Source organism: Podarcis muralis, chromosome 11 (genome assembly GCF_964188315.1).
Source record: "Podarcis muralis chromosome 11, rPodMur119.hap1.1, whole genome shotgun sequence".
In the NCBI taxonomy this organism is placed as follows: Eukaryota; Metazoa; Chordata; class Lepidosauria; order Squamata; family Lacertidae; genus Podarcis; species Podarcis muralis.
Genome location: NC_135665.1, coordinates 64,665,326 through 64,688,473, shown reverse-complemented (window position 1 = coordinate 64,688,473; position 23,148 = coordinate 64,665,326). Strand labels below are relative to the sequence as shown.

Genomic DNA, 23,148 nt, shown 5'->3' with positions numbered 1-23,148 from the left:
GGGTGTCCTTGGTGGTCCGCACCATGCGTTCTGCTTGGCCATTGGTGGCAGGGTGGAATGGCGCCGAACAGATGTGGCGGATGGCGTTCTGCGCTGTGAAGGTTTGGAATTCTCCTGACGTGAATGCAGTCCCGTTGTCTGAGACGAGAGTGTCAGGGAGCCCGTGGGTTGCAAACAGCCTGCGTAGTACCCGGATGGCTGCGGACGTAGAAGTGGACGGTACCAGTGCGACTTCCAGCCATTTGGTGTAGGAGTCCACCACTATGAAGAATGTTTTCCCCTGAAAGGGGCCCGCAAAATCCACATACAGGCGTGACCATGGTGCTCGGGCGGACTCCCAGGACTGGACTGGGGCCCTTGGGGGATCTGGGCGGGCTTCTTGGCAGGCCTGGCAGTGTTTGACCCAGGCCTCTATCTCTCCATCGATCCCTGGCCACCACACATAACTCCTGGCAAGGGCCTTCATTCTTACTACCCCTGGGTGTGTCTCGTGTAGGGCTGTGAGGACCCTTTTGCGGAGGGGCTGGGGAACAACGACCCTGCTTCCCCATAACAGGCACCCCTTGTGGGCCGACAGTTCATGCTTGCGGGTTGTGTAGCCGGCGAATTCTGGCCCGGGGCTGCTGCTGGGCCATCCCCTCCACACCCAGTCCAGGACCCGGGAGATGACCCTATCTTTCTTGGAATGGTGTGCAACTTCTTGTGCCTGAATGGGGCGGTCGGGAAGCAGCTCCAGGCTCATAACCTCTTGTGCAGGAGCTGGGTCGGGGCCTGTTTCTGGTAGTGGTAGCCTGCTGAGGGCATCCGCATGGCCCATCGCCTTCCCAGGACGGTAAATCAGTGCATACTGGTAGCTGGCAAGGAAAATTGACCACCTGAGGACGCGAGGAGACAGCACTTGGGGGGTCTGCTTTTCAGGGGCAAACAAGCCAAGCAACGGCTTGTGGTCCGTCACCACGGTGAAGGGCCGCCCGTACAAGAAATCATGGAATTTTTTTACTCCCTTCACGATTGCCAGACCCTCCTTGTCGATTTGCGAGTAGTTCCGCTCGGTTGCGTTGAGTGTCTGGGAAAAGTATGCCACTGGTACCTCTCTTCCATCCGGGAGTTGGTGTCCCAGGACAGCGCCGATTCCATAGGGCGAGGCGTCGCATGCTAGCACCACCGGCAGCCTCTCGTCGAAGTGTGCCAAGACCGAGTTTGAGACAAGCAAGTCCTTGACTGCCTGGAATGCGGCCTCCTGACGCTGGCCCCACACCCAAGGGGCCCGCTTGTCCAGGAGTCTGTGTAGGGGCTCCGCTACCGCCGCCTTGTGGGGAAGGAAGGAATGGTAAAAGTTCAATAGTCCCAAGAAGGCCTGAAGTTCAGTCTTGTTCTTGGGCGCTGGGGCATCACAAATGGCCCGTACCTTGTCCCCAGTCGGGTGGACCCCTTCTGCGTCCACCATAAATCCCAGAAAGTCCACCTGAGGCACTCCTAGTAGACATTTTTCCCGCTTCACCTTGAGACCCGCCGTCTGGAAACGGTGCAGAACGGTGCGGAGGCGGTCCTCAAACTCCTCTGGTGTGGGCCCGGCAATCAACACATCATCGAAGAAGGGGGTGACGCCAGGAATCCCTTTCAGGAGAGAGTCCATTAGATTCTGGAATATGCCTGGTGCCACGCTGACACCGAATTGCAGCCGCTTTACCCTGAATGCTCCTCTGTGCGTCACAATCGTCTGTGCCTCTGCTGTAGCCTCATCTACTGGCAGCTGTTGATATGCTTGGGCCAAGTCCAGCTTGCCAAAAATTTTCGACCCAGCCAGGGTGGCAAGAACATGGCTGACCACTGGCACTGGGTATGCATGGGCCGTGAGGGCCTTGTTTATGGTACATTTGTAGTCTGCGCAGATGCGGACCAAACCATTAGGCTTGACGGGTGTGACAATTGGGGTTTCCCAGGGGGCATTAGGCACCGGCTCCAGCACCCCTTGCTCCACAAGCCGGTCCAATTCCTCGTCTATACGGGGTTTCAGGGCGAACGGGACCCGGCGGGCCTTGAGCCTGACCGGTCGTACTGCGGGGTCAAGCTGTAGAGCAATGGGGGGGCCCGTATACTGTCCCAATTTCCCATCGAAAACCCCCGGAAATTCCTTGCATATGGCGTCCACGTCTACTTGTAAGCTAGTGTGGTTCACCCCGGTGACGGCTAGCCCCAGTGGTCCAAACCATGCCAATCCCAGTAAGCTAATGTAGGGGCCCTTGACCACAAGCAAGTCCAGTTGCCGCGTCCGCCCTCGGTATTGCACCCTGAAGGTCCCCACCCCCATTGTGGGGACCTTACGTTTCTGGAAGTCCTGGAGGGTGAATGGGGCCGGCCTGAGTTTGGGACCCCCCGTAGGACACAGTTTTCTTAAGGTCTTTGCCGAGATTATGGATAGGGTTGAACCCGTGTCAAGCTCCATGCGGCATGGGGCCCCCTCTATCTGTACCTCGACATAAATTTTCTCTACGTTGGGGTGGGGCAACTGGTATACCTGGAAGTCCGTGAGCTCCGTCGAGTTGCCTTGGTGTGTTGGGCCCCGGGACCTGGGGCTCTTGGATTGGTCATCTGATGCCTGGCATCGGGTGGGCCGAGCCTGACACACCCGGGCGATGTGTCCCAATTTTCTGCACTGCCTGCACTCTGCGTTGCGGAAACGGCAGGTCCTCCTCTCGTGACTTTCTCCACAGCTTGCGCAGTTCCCTCCTTCTCGTCGAGGCAGCTGTGGTATGTGGGCTGCTTGAGTGCGCTGCTGTACTCGGTGCACCTCCTCCCTGTTGGATCCTGAGTCGTCGGTGAGGTCTTCGTGGTGGACCCTCGGTTGGGATGACAGGCTCGGCCGTGCCTCTTGCGTCGACCTCTCGGCAGCTTCCGTTGCCAGGGCCTCCTCCAGAGCGACCTGGAACGTTAGGTTCTTCTTAGCGTAGAGGCGTCGTTGCAGCTTCTCATCCTTCAGGCCACCGACGAGGCGGTCACGAAGCATGTTCTCCAGCTCTGAGAAGTTGCAGAACTGGGCGGCTTGGCGGAGAGAGGTCACAAACCCAGTTATGGTTTCCCCAGGGGCTTGCCGCTTTGCGTAGAAGGCATTTCGACGAGCCACCACTGAGGGCTGTGGCGGAAAGTGCCCCTTCAGCTGTTCCATTATTGTTTTGTATGGAACAGTAGCGATGTCTTCAGGCGCAAGGAGAGCCCGGGCAATTTCAAACGTCTCCTCTCCGCAGACGCTGAAGAATATCGCCCTCTTCTTGGCGTCTTCTTCGTCGGTGACCCCTTTGGCTTCTAGGAGGAAGGTGAAACAGGAGGCGTACGCTTCCCAGTCTCCAGATGCTGGGTTGAAAGGCGAGAAGCTGTTGTCGGTTGCCATTCTGAGTTCCTTGTGTCCCGGAGCTGAAGCCTGGATACACGGTGCGAGGCAGCGGTGCGGCAGGTGGCGGTGCTGCGGTGCTGTGTGTGGCAGTCAGCTCAGCGGAATCCCACCTTCGTCGCCAGTGAAATATACTCAGAGTCGCAAAGTGATTTCATGCTCTTTATTCAGCTCATAGTGGTGAGGAGGAATGAATGAATGTCCCCTCAAGGTATCTGCTTTATATACATTATTTACACAATGGGCTGCACATGATTGGCTAATTCCGGAATTCTACTGTAAGCCAATCAGGTTGTGGATTCACTTCTATCTGGAGCATGATTGGGTAGTTCCTGCCAACCAATCATACTGCTGCATTGTTCTAGGACCAATCAGACTGCTGCATTCTGAATCCTATTGTTCCAGGACCAATCAGACTGCTGCCTTTTGGATCCTATTGTTCTAGGACCAATCAGCCTGCTGCAGTTTGGATCCTATTCAACTCAGTACATAACAGTCACGATGTTCCGATGCACCAGAAGCGATTTAGTCATGCTGGCCACATGACCCAGAAAGCTGTCTGTGGACAAACACCGGCTCCCTCAGCCTGAAAAGCGAGATGAGTGCCGCAGCCCCACAGTCGCCTTTGATTGGACCTAACCGTTCAGGGGTCCTTTACCTTTAGCTTTTACCATTGCAGGATGTTGAATGAGTGAATCATTGAACAGTAGGGCTGGAAGGAGCCCCGAGGCTCATATAGTGCAACCCCCCCACAATGCAGGAATATACAACTGTCCCATAGGGGATCGAACCTGCAACCTTGGTGTCATCAGCACCATGCTCTAACCAGCTGAGCTATCCAGCTGAATGGCCCTTGGGGTCCCTTCCAACTTCACCACTCTAAGATTCTCTTATTCTAACCTTCCGTCCTTCATTTTAAAAGTAACTTGCTTCAGTTGCTTTCATGACACCCAGTGGCAATGAGTCCCACGGGCTGTTTGTCTTGTGTGAAGGGATAGTTCTTGATTTATCTTTCAATGGGAAATTAGCTTTTGCACCTTGTGAGACAGTCTGGGCAGCAAGTTTGGGTGTGTGTGTGAGAGAGAGCGCAATGGAGAGCTCCCCCCATTCTCCATTTATGTCTGTCTAGATATAAAACTTCAGCTCTCCCCACTCTTGGGGCACCTCCATCCCCCCAGTGCAACCCACACACAAAGCCTCTAAATTGAGAGTTAATTGGAATTCAGGTTTATATAATCCAGGCACATCCCTTTGTAACAGACAGGAAATGACTGGAGCATTAACCTCCTAGGAGGGAGGGCAAGGGGAGGGGGAAAGGCTTTTTCTACTTTGTTTTGTTTTCGGTTTAAAGGGAGCAGGGAAGAGCTCCAGTTTCAAGTCGGAAAATCCGCTGGGTTCACGAGCTGCCTGGGAAAGAGGCCTGAGGTCTCGGCTGCTGGCTGCCGGCGTCTTTGGAACTCATGACCCTCTCGGTTGGAAGAGTCACTCTCCCGGCAGGTTCCCAGCCGTTCTTGGCCCACCCCGCTGCGTTAATGGACACCCTTTCAAGGAACTCGGAGGGAAGAGAGCGAAGGGGGGGGGGGAGGTGGCCGGGGGCAGCGAAGGTCAAAGGAAAGCTCTCTCTCCCCAGGGAAGAGGGGCTCCTGCACTCACATTAGACTTGCTGATGGCTTTGCAGGGGGGCAGGATCTAGAGTGATTTTTGCCCTGACTGGGCCTTGGGAGGATGGGGAAGAGCTGTACGATGACAGAGGATTTCCTCTCCCCTGGGTGGAAAGCAGAAACTCAAAGAGAACCCCAGCAACCTGCGAGGGTCTGCAGAAGCTACAAAGAGAAAGAGGGCTTTTTTGTGTGATACTGCTCACCAGTACCAACAAAATAAATTCCTTCCAGTAGCACCTTAAAGGTAAGGGGACCCCTGACCATTAGGTCCAGTCATGGCCGACTCTGGGGTTGCGGCGCTCATCTCACTTTACTGGCCGAGGGAGCCGGCGTACAGCCTCTGGGTCATGTGGCCAGCATGACTAAGCTGCTTCTGGCGAACCAGAGCAGCTCACAGAAATGCTGTTTACCTTCCCGCCGGAGCAGTACCTATTTATCTACTTGCACTTTGACGTGCTTTCGAACTGCTAGGTTGGCAGGAGCAGGGACCGAGTTACGGGAGCTCACCCCGTCACTGGGATTCAGACCGCCAACCTTCTGATCGGCAAGTCCTAGGCTCTGTAGTTTAACCCACAGGGACACCCGCGTCCCAAGTAGCGCCAATAACAGGACTTCTGTTTCAGTGTATCTGAAGAAGTGTGCATGCACATGAAAGCTCATACCAAGAACAAATTAGTTGGTCTTCTACTGGAAGGAATTTATTTCGTTTCGACTATGGCAGACCAACATGGCTACCTACCTGTTTCCAGTACCAGTACAAGTTCTGGTACCTCCTCCTAATCCCCGTTTGCTGTCATAGAATCATAGAATTGTAGTTTTAGTAGAGACCCTGAGGATCATATATTTCAAGCCCCTGCAATGCAGGAATATGGAGCTGTCTCATCCAAGGGTCAAACCTGAAACCTGCAAATCAGCACTACACTAACTAAGCTATCTAGACTGCCCATCACAGACATTTTGTGCTGCCATTGTTGTTGTTGTTTAGTCATGTCCACCTCTTTGTGACCCCATGGACCAGAGCACGCCAGGCACTCCTGTCTTCCACTGCCTCCCGCAGTTTGGTCAGACTCATGCTGGTAGCTTCGAGAACACTGTCCAACCATCTTGTCCTCTGTCGTCCCCTTCTTGTGCCCTCAATCTTTCCCAACATCAGGGTCTTTTCCAGGGAGTCTGTGCTGACATACACAGCATTCTATTATTATTATTATTATTATTATTATTATTATTATTATTATTATTATTATTATCTGTATACCACCCTATACCCACAGGTCTCAGGGCGATTACAAGAGCCAGTGTGGTGTAGTGGTTAAGAGCGGGAGACTTGTAATCTGGTGAACCTGGTTCGCTTCCCCGCTCCTCCACCTGCAGCTGCTGGGTGACCTTGGGCCAGTCACACTTCTCTGAAGTCTCTCAGCCCCACTCACCTCACAGAGTGTTTGTTGTGGGGGAGGAAGGGAAAGGAGAATGTTAGCCACTTTGAGACTCCTTTGGGTAGTGTTAAAGCGAGATATCCAATCCAAACTCTTCTTCTCTTCTTAACAGTTTCTAACTGAACTCGCTTGCTCAACTCCAGCCCCTCTAACTAAGTGCTGGTCAGAGATGCCCCAAGATGTCCATGCCTAGAAGATAAGAAGAGACTGCTGCGTCAGGCCAATGGCCCATCTAGTCCAGTATTCTGTTCTCACAGTGGCCAACCAGAGGCCCAATATGGGAAGCTCCCCAGTTTAAGGCAAGCTGCTTGCACCCCTGCTTCCAACACCTTGTGAGACGGTCCTCACCACTTCTCCTCTTCCCTGACCAGCTGGCCGCTTCCAATCCAGTATGAAAAGCAGCCTCCTGATTGCTGCTAATAATGCTTGTGGGTTTTTTTTTTTTACTAGTTCTGACATTGTAATGAGGGTGGGTAGTTTCTCTGTGGCTGGCGGCAATGTCAGTTTATTCAGATGCTCTAATGGCAAGCTGTCAAATAAAAGCTTCCCCTCCGGATAAGCAGAGCTCAACCTGGTATTTACATGCACCGGAAAAAATGAACACAAAAGGAGGCACAACAGAATTAAAGGGAGGATAAACAGCTTTGCTTCTGAGCCCTGCCATTTGCAAGCTTGTTCCCTGGACAGCTCGTATTTCTCAGGCTCCTCGCCTTTAAAGATCATCCCTTTTCAAATGTCTGCTGGCGAGAGGATGACATTGCGCGGGGTGGATGCGGCTATTCCACTGAGATTCGAGAGGAGACGACAGTCGATGCTGACGTTTGATACTTGAGGGGCTGCAAAAGGTCCGGGTCCAAGCTCACAGCTGCTGTGAAAGTCCCCAGTGAACTTCCGCTCGAGTTGTCTTAAACTGAGCCGGTCCGTTGGGCCATGTTGCATGCCATTGTCTGTCCTGGCCGGTGCCAGGTCTCAGAGGTTTCGGGCAGAGAAGCCTTCCAGAAAGGCAAATTCCATGCTAGGAATCTTAGGAGCAGAACTGGAGATAAAACTGCCAGTATCATAATGCCATTATACAGATCTATGGTGCAGCTGCATCTGAAGTACTGTGCACAGTTCTGGTTGTCTGACCTCAAAAAATTGTATTGTAGAGTTGGAAAAGGTCAAGAAAAGGGGTTGGGCAGCTCTCCTGCGAAGAAAAGCTACAGCGTTTGGGACTTTTTTTAGTTTAGAGAAAAGGCAAGTAAGAACCCACATAGTAGAATTTTATAAAAATTATTCATGAAAGCATACAATCATGTTGTTGTTTAGTCGTTTAGTCATGTGCGGCTCTTTGTGACCCCCTGGACCAGAGCACCCCAGGCACTCCTGTCTTCCACTGCCTCCCACAGTTTGGTCAAACTCATGCTGGGAGCTTCGAGAACACTGTCCCACCATCTCATCCTCTGTCGTCCCCTTCTCCTTGGGCCCTCCATCTTTCCCAACATCAGGGTCTTTTCCAGGGAGTCTTCTCTTCTCATGAGGTGGCCAAAGTCTTGGAGCCTCAGCTTCAGGATCTGTCCTTCCAGTGAGCACTCAGGGCTGATTTCCTTCAGAATGGATAGGTTTGATCTTCTTGCAGTCCATGGGACTCTCAAGAGTCTCCTCCAGCACCAGAATTCAAAAGCATCAATTCTTCGGCAATCAGCCTTCTTTATGATCCAGCTCTCATGGATCACTGCCTTGCTGTGGCGAAGGGGCTTGAATAACTTGAATAACTCAGAGAAGCTATGAGCCATGCCGTGCAGGGCCACCCAAGATGGACAGGTCATAGTGGAGAGTTTTGACCAAATGTGATCCACCTGGAGCAGGAACCGGCAAGCCTCTCCAGTATCCCTGCCAAAAAAAGCTCCATGGACAAAGACAACAGGCATACAATCATAGAATCGTAGAATTGGAAGGGACCCTGAGGAGCATCTAGTCCAACCCCCTGCAATGCAGGATTATACAGCTGTCCCTTATGGGGATCGAACCTGCAACCTTGGCGTTATCAGTACCGTGCTCTGACCAATGTTTACAGAAGAGTATTTCTTCCTCTCTCATAACACTAGAACTCATGAACATTCAATGGAGATGAATGCTGGAAGATTCAGGCCAGAAAAGGGAAATACTTCCTCATGCAGCACATAGTTAAAATATGGAACTCATTGCCACAGGAAGCAGTAAAGGCCACCAACCTAGAGGGCTTTAAAAGAGGATTAGGCAAATTCATGGAGGAGGAGAGGTCTATCCATGGCTACTAGCCAGGGTGGTTTGGCTCAGCCTTCGTAGTCTGAGGCTGCAATGCTTCTGAATATACCAGCTGCTGCCAACCACAGGAGGGCGAGAGGGGTCTTGGGTTTGAATCCGGCTTGTGGGCTTCCGATTGGGGCAACTGTTCAGCTCCTGTGCAAACAGGATGCTGGACTGAATGGACCATTGGCCTGATCCTGCAGGCTCTTCTTAACGTTCTTATGTTCTCAATTGCCACCTAAGTTTTTGGTGGGGCTGGCAAGGTCCAGGTTTCGGTACCAACCTTCAAGGCCCTATAGAGTGCGGGAACTGGCAACTTAAGAGATGGACTTGCTCCTTACTGCTGCTGATTTGTATCCGGTTCCAACCAGGGTCTCTGGATCGTGGCCACATTTCTCGAGAGCATCGTCTTCCCTTTGCCTTCATTCGCCCTCTTCTCCCTTCTGCAGCTGGCATTAGTGTAATGAGTGCTATTGAGAGTTGCTGTTCTCTCTCAGAGAGCTGGGCATCGGCAGGGGGTGAGGGGCACACGACATCTAAGTGTAATTATTACCCTTTTTGGCCTGTCAGGGAGGGGAATGAATAACGTCCGGCTTCACAGCTGTCAAAGCCCTGATTAATTGGACGTGCTGCCCTGAAACCTCATCTGTTTGTCTTATGCCACTGTGCAAATTAAAAGTACAACGCCATCCATCTTCGCAAGGCCTCGTGCGCACCAACCGGGATCAGCTGACCCTCTCCCTTTTTAATTCACAATGCCCCACAACCCCCCCCCCACACTCTTATTTTCCCCTCTCGGACTGCATTGAGCTGGAAGCAGTACTTGGGATGCAATTTTGAGAGCGGGGGACTCTGTTCTAGCATATTCTCCTGAGCTGAGTGTGCTAACCTCCCCAATTTATATTGGCTTCCCTCTTATTTTGGTTGACTTCCCCCCTCCTGCCCCCATTTTCCATGGAGTTTTTGTTTCTCCAATTCTGCTGCACCCTCTCTTCTGCCTACTAAATCATAACCACGGTACTATAATCAAATTGCTTCTGTTTCTCGTAGCTCAGATCCTGCTCGCGAGTTCATCATACTATAATATTTCTTTAAGTAATCTGAAAAAGGCATCCATTTATATTGTTTCCTGCTCACCACCCTCGTGAGCAGCAGGGCGTACCAGGGAAAGCCTTTTTTACGTAGTCATTCTCTTTGCGTGGTGAGTTCCCAACCCCCCCCCTCCCATAGTGGAAATAAAGACACACGACACAATTATTAAGGTTAATGGACTAAATAAGGCCACAACTTTATTGGTTACAGGTGATGAGCGGTATTGGCTTAGGCATTGATCCTAACTGACTATATCCAACTTAAGCCCATCCGCTTGAAGTCCGGGAAGGGTTAACCACCAGTAGGGGGAGTCCTGCTGATGCACATCAACTAGGGGAGTTCCTACTCTGCCACACCCCCCAGAATCCTTTATTGGACTACCCCTCAATATGTGGGGCAGGTGATGGCGCTTCCTCCCCTCTTCCATCTACAGAGCAATACCAATGCCTAACCGCCAATACCCAGAAAGTTGTGATGATTTGCTACCAGGCAGGCGAAAAACCAAGTGGCTGGTGCCAATTTGCCAAGTGGAAAAATTCCTACCAGGCCCCTCAATGGCGACCAACCAAGGTCCATAGCTAGGTCAAGGAACGAAAACCTTATAGGGCTAGAGGGTGGGAAACAGGAACAGCTGGCAGGCTGGAAAAGACGGAGATACCCGGTAATCCTGTGTTAAATAGGGCAGGCCACGCCCCCAGAGCCGGCTGATTGGCAGGCCAGGGGGTGACACGCCTGGGAATTACTTCAATTGCACAGGGGCTGGGCTCCAGATGCCCGCAACCCCACCTCCTCTGAAGGGCGGAAATGGCTTTGTTGGACTGACAGGGCTATGAACTCTGGCACACTCTGCCAGTAGCCTACCTACCTACCCCTCAACCTCCCTGCTATGGGTCAAATTCAGCCTGGATTTTTAGAAAAGGCTGCTAGCCAGGATTGCTACACTCTGTTTCCATGGTCAAAGGCAGCAATGCTCCTGAATACCACTTGCTGGAATTGTAGGAGGGGAGACGGCTCCTGAGTTCGAGTCCTGCTTGCAGGTTTTCCACAGGCATCTGGTCGGCCGCTGTGAGAACAGAAGGCTGGACTAGGTGGGCCACTGGGCAGATCCAGCAGTGAGGTGGCCAGGTTTGCTGATGATAGAAAATTGTTCAGGGTCATTAATAAATAAATAATAATAAAATTTTATTTATATCCCGCCCTCCCCAGCCGAAGCTGGGCTCAGAGCGGCTAACAACAATAAAAGTAACACAGCATTCTAAAATCAATTCATTCTATTTTTTTTTAAATAATATTTTATTAAGTTTTCTTTCAGATATTCAGAAATTTACAGAATAAAAAGTAGAAAGTAAAAGTAAGAAAAAGAAAGTATATGTAAGTTCCAACTTTCCAAAGTACTTTAACAGTTCCAATCGGACTTCCCCACATCTTCCAAATTCTGTATTCTTTGCAATTGTAACATCAGCAATTTGTTACCTTATTTCATGTCTTACTGTATCTTTCAAATACTATGTTTCCAAATTTAAAATACTGTATCTCAGTTATTTGTACCCTGTAAATAAACATAGTATGGTTACTTCATATTGTCTACCTCATCTTTCTTATAACTTAATTTCAAATTCACCTATTCAAGTTGCTGAAGCAAACGTTTCCTAATCGTACACATTCTTAACATTCATACAACTTATAATGTTTTTGCAAATAGTCCTTAAATTTTTTCCAGTCCTCCTCCATTGTTTCTTCTCCCAAATCACGGATTCTGCCAGTCATTTCAGCCAGTTCCATGTAGTCCATCAACTGCGTCTGCCATTCTTCCAGCGTGGGTAAATCTGGTGTCTTCCAGTGCTTTGCAATGAGGATTCTTGCTGCTGTAGTAGCATACATAAACAAAGTTCTATCCTTCTTTAACACTTTCTGGTCCACCATGCCCAGAAGGAAGGCCTCTGGTTTCTTGGAAAAGGTATACCTAAATACCTTTTTTAGCTCATTGTGTATCATTTCCCAGAAGGCCCTCACCTCTGGGCAGGTCCCCCAGAGGTGAAAGAATGTCCCTTCAGCCTCCTTACATTTCCAACATTTATTGTCAGACAAATGGTATATTTTAGCAAGCTTGACTGGGGTCATGTACCACCGGTATATCATTTTCATAATGTTTTCCTTCAAGGCATTACATGCCGTGAACTTCATTCCGGTGTTCCATAACCTTTCCCAGTCCTCAAACATAATGTTATGCCCAATGTCCTGCGCCCACTTTATCATGGCAGATTTAACTGTCTCATCCTGTGTATTCCATTTAAGCAGCAAGTTGTACATTCTAGAGAGTATCTTAGTCTTTGGTTCTAACAGTTCCGTCTCTAATTTCGATTTTTCCACCTGGAAACCAACTTTTTTATCTATTTTAAACACCTCTTGAATTTGAGCATAATGTAACCAGTCTCGCACCTTATTTTTAAGTTTCTCCTGGCTCTGCAGCCTCCAATTGTCTCCAATTTTTTCAATTATTTCCCAATATTTCGGCCAATAGGCCTCCATGTTGGGTCTTTTTCGAGCCTTGGCCTCCATCGGTGATAGCCACCTCGGGGTCTTGCCCTCTAACAAGTCTTTGTATTTCAACCAGACCATGAATAATGCTTTTCTGACAATATGGTTTTTAAACAATTTGTGAGCTTTAACCTTGTCGTACCACAAATATGCATGCCAACCAAAGACATTGTCAAACCCTTCCAGATCTAGGACATCAGTATTCTCCAACAAAAACCAATCCTTCAACCAGCAGAAGGCTGCAGATTCATAATACAACCTCAAATCTGGCAGGGCAAACCCCCCTCTTTCTTTCGAGTCAGTTAGTATTTTAAACTTTATTCGGGGCTTTTTGCCCTGCCAGACAAATTTGGAGATATCCTTCTGCCACTTTCCAAAACATTCCGCTCTGTCCACAATCTGTAGGGCCTGGAACAAAAATAACATTTTCGGCAATACATTCATTTTTATAGCTGCAATTCGACCCAACAAGGAAAGTTTCAGTCTTGACCAAATTTCCAGATCTTTTTTGATTTCTACCCAACATTTTTCATAATTATCTTTGAATAAATTCAGATTTTTAGAGGACAAATGAACCCCCAGGTATTTCACTTTTTTAACCACACTTAATCCTGTCTCTCTCTGAAACCCATCCGTTTCTGTAGATGTCAAATTTTTAGCCAAAACCTTAGTTTTTTGCTTGTTCAACTTAAATCCCGCCACCCACCTGCAGAAAGATGTCAAGTCCCGCAGGGCCCTAGTCTCTTGTAACAGAGCGTTCCACCAGATCGGGGCCACGGCTGAAAAAGCTCTGGCTCTGGTTGAGGCCAGCCTAATCTCCCTGTGCCCCGGGACCTCCAAGATGTTTTTGTTTGAAGACGGTAAGGTCCTCCATGGGACATACCAGGAGAGGCGGTCCCATAGGTACGAGGGTCCTAGGCCGTATAGGGCTTTAAAGGTTATAACCAGCACCTTAAACCTTAAAACAAAACAAAAAATGGGATTGTGAAGAGCTCTGAAAGGGCCCTTCCAAACTGAGTGAATGGGCGGTAAAATAGCAAAAAAATAAATGAAGTGATGCCAAAATAATAATAATAATTTCACAAATATGCTCCTGAGGGTCTGAAGTGGCATGACTGACGAAGAGCGAGACCTTAGGGTCATGGCTGATAGCTCAATGAAGATGTTGACCCAGAGTGTGGCAGCTATAAAAACAGCAAATTTCATGCCAGAAGTCATTGGGAAATGAATTTTTTAAAACCCCGTGCATTTCACATGTGCATGTAGACATGCACATCTCTATTCAGAACTTTGTGAAATGTACCTATTAGTGAAAACAACATACACAAATGCGTAATTTTAGGAAAATTGCTTGCAAATGTGTATATTAGTCAAGACAGCATAGGGACAGGTTTCAGTTATGAGAAATTCACACCAAAGCGCTGATGAATTTTATGGTCGGTTTGTTGTTTTTAATGCAAACTGGTGCAGAAATGGGAAGAACTCGATTTACTAATTGAGAAACTGGGGGCAACTGAAATTGAAAAATCTGTCCATCGCTAAATTTAAGCAGGGGTGAGGAGAGGGAACTGAAGAGCATGCAGGAACCCTCCGAGATTGTCAGGGCTATTTGTAAAAGCAGCATCTTCCTTCCTAGTCCTTTGCGAATCTCAGGTGCCTACCTCCTTCCCTGGCTATGTTCAAACTGCTAAGCTATTTCTCTACAGAAACCCACCACCACCAAGCCAAACAGGTGTGGTACAGGCAGTAGCTGTCAGCCCCTCAGGAGCTTGTGGCTGGCTCTGCCGCAGAGCGAGGTCAATAAATCTGAATTCTCTAGGCAGATGCTGAAAGGTCAGGAAGGAGACGCCTTTCTGATCTCCTTTCAGGACAACTGCTGTGCTGGATGGGTCCCTCGGCACTCTCAATAACAGGCCTGCAGTGAATAGCGGAGGCTCATCTCCACTCAAGGCAAGCGAAGGGAACCAATCTGTCAATTAAAGAGGTTCAGGGCAAAGGAATCTGCCATGGTTCAGAATGCCACTTTCTGCATTCATTACAGAATAACATATCTATTCCTCCCGCTCAGTAGTCTTGGGGTTGTTGCTTGCAACCGACCATTTTTGCTTTCAGTCCATGAAGCTAAGGAGCACTGAAAACAAAATAAAAAGCACCCACAGATTCATTTGTCCACCCATCCATAAAACGGATATGTACTAGTTAGCAATGCACACTGGCGAATGTTGAGTTGTAGGGAGGGGGCAGAAATTGGATTCAGTTTACATTTCAAAGCGAATCTACCCATTCCCTCTTTCCAACGCCCAAAAAACAGCCGTGCTTTGAAATTTGCACTTCTCCAAATTTCGCAGTCCAGTTTTGTCAGCCAAGCAATTGCAAATATTCATGAAAATAACATACACAGAATGCATTAAATTTGGGGAGAATTGCTTTGAGAATATTGTATGCTAGGCAAAATTGCATCCAAAAATGTGTGTGTTGAGAGAATCTGGCGTGAAAATGCTGATTAAATTTCACAAGGACTTACAGTAAATGCAATCTAAAAATGTAGAGGGTTTAATATCGGAAAAATGAGAAACTGAAATAATAATAATAATAATAATAATAATAATAATAATAATAATAATAATAATAAATTTATTTATATCCTGCCCTCCCCAGCTGAAGCTGGGCTCAGAGTGGCTAACAACAGTAAAAATAACACAGTTTACATATTCCTCCCTACTTGGAAGAAACCCCAACCCCATATTCAATAGGGCTTATTCTTCCTAGGAAAGCATGCCTAGAGTTAGGGCTTTAAATTAGTCAGAGGAAAGGAAGGGTGTGTTCAGTTTAGCTATGTTCCGCTGATTTCAAGGGGAAAGTGCATGCACTTTCCCTTTGAAATATGTGGGTTTTAAAAGTGTTACTTCTGGGCTAGATTATGCCATGTCTCTAGGAAATTGTTAACTTACTTGTCTCTCTCACACAAAGACACACGCTCAATCACCTGCCGCAAACCCTTCTCCTGAATAGTAAGGTTTTCCATTGCTTCTAGAAATGAAGCAGAATTGGTTTGATGTTTAATTGATCACAATGTTTAATGGATTAACCAGTTAGGTTAATCTATTAAAAAGGTCTTGGAAAGGATCTGAAGATCTGAAAGCGTTGAATAGTCCGTAAGTGGCAGGGGAAATATAAAGGAATGTTCTGGTGGGATGAGAAGACCGTTTCAATTACACTGGCAGTTAGGTCCAAAGAAGGGATTTGGGGTTGGGAATTCAGTTTAGTTTGCAATTTAATGCAAAGCTACCTAATTTGCACCTTGTGAACCAAAACGCTGCTCTCCTTCCAAATGCACACTTTCCCAGATTTTGTGATGCAGTTTTTCAACCAAAGGGGATGTTTTCAAAACTTCATCAGTTAAAGAAAAAATTGCATGAATTAGTGACCAAACAATTACTATACAGTAAGACATCTTATGCACATTTAACACAGATGAAGGCCAGAGGATTGAAATTGCTTGAGTTAAATCCAAGAAAGGTGGAGTTTTCAAAAGCTCTTTTCGCAATGGGTCTACTTAGAATCATAGAATTCTAGAGTCAGAAAGCATCTCAAGTGTCATCTAGTCCAACCCTTTGCAATGCAGGAATCTCAGATAAAGCAACCATAGCAAATGTTCATCCAAATTCTGCTTCATGTTGTTGTTGTTTAGTCGTGACCCCCTGGACCAGAGCACGCCAGGCACCCCTGTCCTCCACTGCCTCCCGCAGTTTGGTCAAACTCATGCTGGTAGCTTTGAGAACACTGTCCCACCATCTCGTCCTCTGTCGTCCCCTTCTCCTTGTCCCTCCATCTTTCCCAACATCAGGGTCTTTTCCAGGGAGTCTTCTCTTCTCATGAGGTGGCCAAAGTATTGGAGCCTCAGCTTCAGGATCTGTCCTTCCAGTGAGCACCCAGGGATGATTTCCTTCAGAATGGATCAGCTTGATCCTCTTGTAGTCCATGGGACTCTCAAGAGTCTCCTCCAGCACCAGAATTCAAAAGCATCTGTTCTTCGGTGGTCAGCCTTCTTTATGGTCCAGCTCTCACTTCCATACATCACTACTGGGAAAACCATAGCTTGAACTATACAGACCTTTGTTGGCAAGGTGATGTCTCTGCTTTTGAGGATGCTGAAATTTCTGCTTAAAAGCCTCCAATGAAGGAGAGTCCATCACCTTCAAAGGGAGTCTGTTCCACTGTCAAATGGCTGTAACCATCAGAAAGTTCTTCTTGATGTTGAGTCAGAATCTCCTTTTTTTGTGTCATTTGAATTCATTGGTTCAGGTCCAACCTTTCAGAGGACACAACAAGCTTGTTCCACCTTCACTGTGACAGCCCTTGAGATATTTCAAGATGGCCACTATATCTCCTCTCAGTCTCCTCTTTTCAGGGATGCAGGAGAGGATATATTGTCTGATTATAGCATTTCCAATTTGTGTTAACAAGTTCACAATTTAGCGGCTGTGTTTGCTCAGGCTCGCTAAAGCCTCTATAATAACTGTTCTGATATTTTCCCCTTTATTCCCTCATAAAAGATAAGACACGACAAAATCTTCTATAAAAGTATAAAAAAAGTTTACTCACATTCTGTTCACAATCAGATCCCAGAAGGCAGACTTAGCTTAGAAAAGTAACCTACACCTGGAAACTATCTCATAAGGAGACTGTCCCTTTGTCCTCTCTTGGCTGGAAGCCAAGAGAACATCTTTGGCTAAGCAGATGTTGCTTCTTCGATGCATGTAGTCAAAGAGATAGATGGCTGCCCTGCCCTGTGCTTTTGTCATTACCTGCCCAGGTGAGGCCACACCCACCTCTAGTCACATGCAGAGGAAATCTGTCCCAGCCCAGAAGGAAACAAGAAGTTTACCTGCTGGCTGGACAAACATTCCTCCCCATGTGTAAACGTGTTCACTCTAGGAATGTTGTACTTGACTGCTCTTGTGTTTCACATAAGATGGAGTTGTGCTATATTTTAAAAAGCTGTACGTGAATGTTAAGTTAGGGAAACTTGCTTCCCAACTGTGTATATTGGGAGAAAGGCACACTAAAAGGTTGACGGGTTTGTAAGAGGAGTTTGTCAGGGGCTGATGGGAGCTCCAGACCCAAACAGCTGGATGGCACCAGGTTGAGCAAGATGACACATTCATTAGAGCACAGCCATCACCTAAGCTCAGCCGCGTGACTCTCAGCTCCTTGTCGTTCCACCGGGTTCCTTTTCTTCTCTCTTTGACAATGAGTGAGGCTGACACTGCAGGAGCTCAGGAGACCTCTCAGCCTTGTCTCGCCGTCTCCCAGATCCACCTTCCCTTTCTTTCCCCTCCACGTGCCTCACAAACTGCGCCATCGGCTCCCTCTCCCAATTCCCTCCCACAGGTTGGCCTGTCTCGAAGTCATTAGATACATTTTCTGTAGCTGAATAATTTTAATTTTCTACTCAGTTACCTCGTGGCTTCTCGCTTTCTTGTTTCTTAGGATCTTAATTGCCTTTCTGTCAGCAGTGCCTCCCGTCCTTTCCTGACGCTCCGTCTCCCTTTCCCATCTGTCTCCGCAGCTCTCCCGGGGAAGGGCTTAGTTCAGCGGCAGAGCAACTGCTTGGCATACAGAAGCCCACAGGTCCGATCCTGAACAGCATCCCCAGGAGCTTTTCCCTGGGGAAAGTTTCAGAAAAGGGCAAGCAAATAATCAAGGCAACAGAGCAAGGAAGGTTGCAGAGTTGGGATTTTCTAGCAGTGGCAGATTTTGAGCTTTAAAATTTCACCAAAATTCGGCACCCACCCACTTCTCGCCTTCTGTTGTTTGTCCCTGTTGTGGTGCCCCCTACAGCACCCTCTTGGCTTGGCACCCAGTGTGGGCGAACCAATTGCGCTGCCCTAAATCTGCCTGTGTTCTTAAAGGTAAAGGGACCCCTGACCATTAGGTCCAGTCGTGACCGACTCTGGGGTTGCGGCGCTCATCTTGCTTTACTGGCCGAGGGAGCCGGCGTACAGCTTCCGGGTCATGTGACCAGCATGACTAAGCCGCTTCTGGCAAACCAGAGCAGTGCACATAAACGCCATTTACCTTCCCGCCGGAGGGGTACCTATTTATCTACTTGCACTTTGAGGTGCTTTCGAACTGCTAGGTTGGCAGGAGCTGGGACCGAGCAACGGGAGCTCACCCTCTCACGGGGATTTGAACTGCCGACCTTCCGATCGGCAAGCCCTAGGCTCTGTGGTTTAACCCACAGCACCACCCGCGTCGCCTGTGTTCTTAGGAAAGACAAATAAGAAGCAGCATGAGAGAAGTTTATAAAATTATGATGGGCACAGAGAAAGTGGTTGGAGGAAAGTATTTCTCCCTCTCTCTCATAACACTGGAAGTCATCGACATCCAGCGCAGCTGAAGGTTGGAAGATTCAGGACAGGTAAAAGAAAGTCTTTCTCCACGTAGTGCTTTGTATGGAACTCCCTGCCACTGGAGGCAGTGATGGCCACCAACCTGGAAGATTGGAAAAATTCAAGGAGGAGAGGGCTATCAATGGCTGCTAGTCATAACAGCTATGCTCAGCCTCCATAGCAATGCCTCTGAACCCCATTTTCTGGAAACCACTGGAGGGGAGGGGACTCTTGTGGTCGAATCCTGCTTGCAAGTTCTCCCCAGGCATCTGGTTGGCAACTCTGATGATGATTCTTCTTTTCCACAGCAGAGCCGAAGAAGCCAGGGATCCATGATCCTGTTGTTCTTTATCCATATGCAAATCCCATATTAAGCCAAATCCTCTTTAATCCACAATGGCAAATTGTGTTTTCCCCCCTCCCAGGGAAGGAGAGAAAAAGAAACCAAATCCTGCTGGCTTATCAGCCAGCCAGCAGCTATCCGTTTTATCTTTCCCTCCTGATAGGCTCCCAGTTGTGTTGCTGGCATTCACAGGCAGGCAAGAGTCGAGACAGATTCCTTCCTTCTGACACGGCATCGGGGCAATTCTTATTTCAAGCATGAAACCGGCTCCGCAGACAGCGTGGACCTGAGCTTGTGTGCTTGGGCGCTGGAGAGTACTTCTCTTCCCATAGGGCAGAAGATACGACGGCTTCATTTGCTGATTTATTATTGCTTGAAGAGAGAGACCCTCACAGGCTTGCGAACCCATATTAGGGGGAGAACAACAGATAAGGAGACTAGCAGGGTGGGGTGGGGTGGAGAAAGGAGTTTGTTGCATATGTGGATTTTTAAAGCAGGGGCGACATGGTGTGATTTCGAGCTCAAGTTCTCTCTTCATCACAAACTTACTGTGTGGCCTTGAGGGGCGGCGGTGAATTATTTAGTTATAAACGTATGTCTATAATAATAAATAATAATAAATTTTTATTTATACCCCGCCCTTCCCGGTTCAGAAAACTGGGCTCAGGGCAGCTAACAACAAATTTAAAACACTTAATTGATGCAACAAAAAACAGCATAAAATACAACATAAAACGTGAATAACAATAAAGTCAGTATTCAAAAATCAATTTAGGGGGGAAATCCATCCAATAAGCATTAGATGATCACCAGGGCAAGCTGGCTAAATATGGTCCTATTTGGGCCAGCAAGGAGACCAGGAGGGACGCGGGTGGCGCTGTGGGTAAAACCTCAATGCCTAGGACTTGCCAATCGTCAGGTCGGCGGTTTGAATCCCCGCGGCGGGGTGCGCTCCCATTGCTCGGTCCCAGCGCCTGCCAACCTAGCAGTTCGAAAGCACCCCCGGGTGCAAGTAGATAAATAGGGACCGCTTACTAGCGGGAAGGTAAACGGCGTTTCCGTGTGCGGCTCTGGCTCGCCAGAGCAGCTTCGTCACGCTGGCCACATGATCCGGAAGTGTCTGCGGACAGCGCTGGCTCCCGGCCTCTAGAGTGAGATGAGTGCACAACCCCAGAGTCTGTCAAGACTGGCCCGTACGGGCAGGGGTACCTTTACCTTTACCTTAAGGAGACCAGGGGAGAATTAGCTGTGGGATCCCAGAGCAGGTAATCTTCATAAAAAGGGGAGGGGGAGGGAAGGAAGGTGTCAGGGGACTGCCACTGGAACAGGGGAGGGAGGCAGGGGGGCTGTTGGGATACGGAGAGCCTCCAAAACTCCTGAGGAGCAGTTCCTCTTCCAGCGACAGGAAAAGCCACACCTCCAGTGGAGAAGAGGGGAAAGGGGCCAGCGAAGCGAGGGAAGGGCTCAGGAATGCTGCAGAGAGCCCCAGCGCCTCACCAGGCTGGCCAGGAGGGACGCACGCCACTTCCATCGCTCAGCCTGCGCAGAGGGGTGAAACACATGGAGGGGAGGAGGAGGCTTGGGGTGCCGAAGTTCTTATGTTGGGGGAGAAACCAGAAGGGGCCACTCCCGGATTCTGCAAGTGACTGAGACAGACATGAACTCTGTAGATCTGCACTGTAAATAGTTTGGTAATTGTTTTGTAAACAACTAAAAGTTTGGGGACGCGGGTGGCGCTGTGGGTAAAAGCCTCAGCGCCTAGGGCTTGCCGATCGAAAGGTCGGCGGTTCGAATCCCTGCGGCAGGGTGCGCTCCCATTGCTCGGTCCCAGCGCCTGCCAACCTAGCAGTTCGAAAGCACCCCCGGGTGCAAGTAGATAAATAGGGACCGCTTACCAGCGGGAAGGTAAACGGCGTTCCGTGTGCTGCGCTGGCTCGCCAGATGCAGCTTTGTCACGCTGGCCACGTGACCCGGAAGTGTCTCCGGACAGCGCTGGCCCCTGGCCTCTTGAGTGAGATGGGCGCACAATCCCAGAGTCTGTCAAGTCTGGCCCGTACGGGCAGGGATACCTTTACCTTTTAAAAGTTTGGTAGTTGTTTTTCTCTTTGACATCTGGTGGGAGGGCATTCTGCAGGGCAGGCACCACTACCGAGAAGACCCTCTGCTGGTTCCCTGTAACTTGGCTTTTCGTAACGAGAGACCCACCAGAAGTGCTGGACCTCAGTGTCCGGGCAGAAAGATGGAGGTGGAGACGCTCCTTCAAATATACTGGACCGAGGCCGTTTAGGGCTTTAAAGTTCAGCACCAACACTTTGAATTGTGCTCGGAAACATACTGGGAGCCAATGTAGGTCTTTCAAGACCTGTGTTATGTGGTCTCGGCGGCCGCTCCCAGTCACCAGTCTAGCTGCCGCATTCTGGATTAGTTGCAGTTTCCGGGTCACCTTCAAAGGTAGCCCCACGTAGAGCGCATTGCAGCAGTCCAAGTGAGAGATAACTAGAGCATGCACCACTCTGGCTAGACAGTCTTTGGGCAGGGAGGGTCTCATCCTGCGTACCAGATGGAGCTAGTAGGCAGCTGCCCTGGACACAGAATTGACCTGCACCTCCATGGACAGCTGTGAGTCCAAAATGACTCCCAGGCTGAGCTGCCGCATTCTGGATTAGTTGCAGTTTCCGGGTCACCTTCAAAGGTAGCCCCACATAGAGCGCATTGCAGTAGTCCAAGCGGGATATAACCAGAGCATGCACCACTCTGGTGAAACAGTCCGCAGGCAGGTAGGGTCTTAGCCTGTGTACCATTGGCTCATTGAAATGTGGGGAAGGGGAGGTGCAGCCATCACCTTCCCCTCCAAGAGCAGAGTATTCCCGTAAAGGAATCTGGGGGTCCTGCATCTCATCCGAAGTCTGCTTGAGGGGCCAGGGCCATGCCAGGACCACAGGAACCCCGGGGTGAGCTTCGGTTGGTCTTCATCGATGTTGCTCCCTCGTTTGGTTTACCCTTTTAGACTACCAATCAGAAAGGTGGAGTCAGTTATAGTTAGGAGCCAATACCGCTCACATGGTTGTATTAAATAAAGTTGTGAGCAAAATTTGCCCAAAAATTTAAACTAAAATAAGTGTCAGTGTGAAGTTATTTCAAGGGGGGTGGGATCCTGGGGGCCTCGAAGCGCAAGGAGGGAGCAGCACCACTTTGCCAGCAGCCTTTCTCCCTTCCCTCTTCCTTTTGACAGCTCAGGGCGCCCCCACTGCCCTCCTTCCTCTGCCTCTGTCATCTGGGTCCCCTCGTGTTATGTACTGAGTTGAATAGGACCTAAAATGCAGCAGTCTGATTGGTCCTAGAACAATAGGACCCCAAATGCAGCAGTCTGATTGGTCCTAGAACAATAGGACCTCAAATGCAGCAGTCTGATTGGTCCTAGAACAATAGGACCTCAAATGCAGCAGTCTGATTGGTCCTAGAACAATAGGACCCCAAATGCAGCAGTCTAATTGGTTCTAGAACAATAGGATTCAGAATGCAGCAGTCTGATTGGTCCTAGACCAATAGGATTCAGAATGAAGCAGTCTGATTGGTCCTAGAACAATAGGGTCCAGAATGCAGCAGTCTGATTGGTCCTAGAACAATAGGGTCCAGAATGCAGCATTCTGATTGGTCCACAGGAGCTACCCAATCCAGCTCCAGGTCTAAGTGAATCCGCAACCTGATTGGCCTACAGGTGAATCCCGGAATTAGCCAATCACGTGGGGCCCATTGTGTAAATAATGTATATAAAGCAGACATTCTGGGGGAACTTCCATTCCTCCTCACCATTATGATCTGATTAAAGAGCATGAAATCCACTCTCGACTCCGAGTATATTTCACCTTGCTTATATTGTACAGGTTCCATCATGTCTATGTCAGGGAACAGACAAATCAGAGACTTAGGCCCACTCCTCTATCACTAACAGCCAATGTAACAATGAACTAACCACAGCGTAGGGGATACCATGTCATGTCCACACTGCTGAAATAATGTATCTGCTCAG

The 23,148-nt window shown here is 48.9% G+C and overlaps 1 protein-coding gene across 1 annotated transcript; it reads right to left on the bottom strand.

Moving 5' to 3' along the window:
* Window positions 1-1,489: 1,489 nt before the first annotated feature.
* On the bottom strand, window positions 1,490-3,776 carry LOC144329243 (uncharacterized). Its single transcript, XM_077936572.1, has 2 exons — window positions 2,519-3,776; window positions 1,490-1,617 (listed from the first exon to the last, which is right to left on the bottom strand). The coding sequence occupies exons 1-2, from the start codon at window positions 3,386-3,388 to the stop codon at window positions 1,579-1,581; spliced, it is 909 nt and encodes a 302-aa protein (XP_077792698.1). The 5' UTR covers window positions 3,389-3,776; the 3' UTR covers window positions 1,490-1,578.
* Between the last annotated feature and the right edge of the window lie 19,372 nt (window positions 3,777-23,148).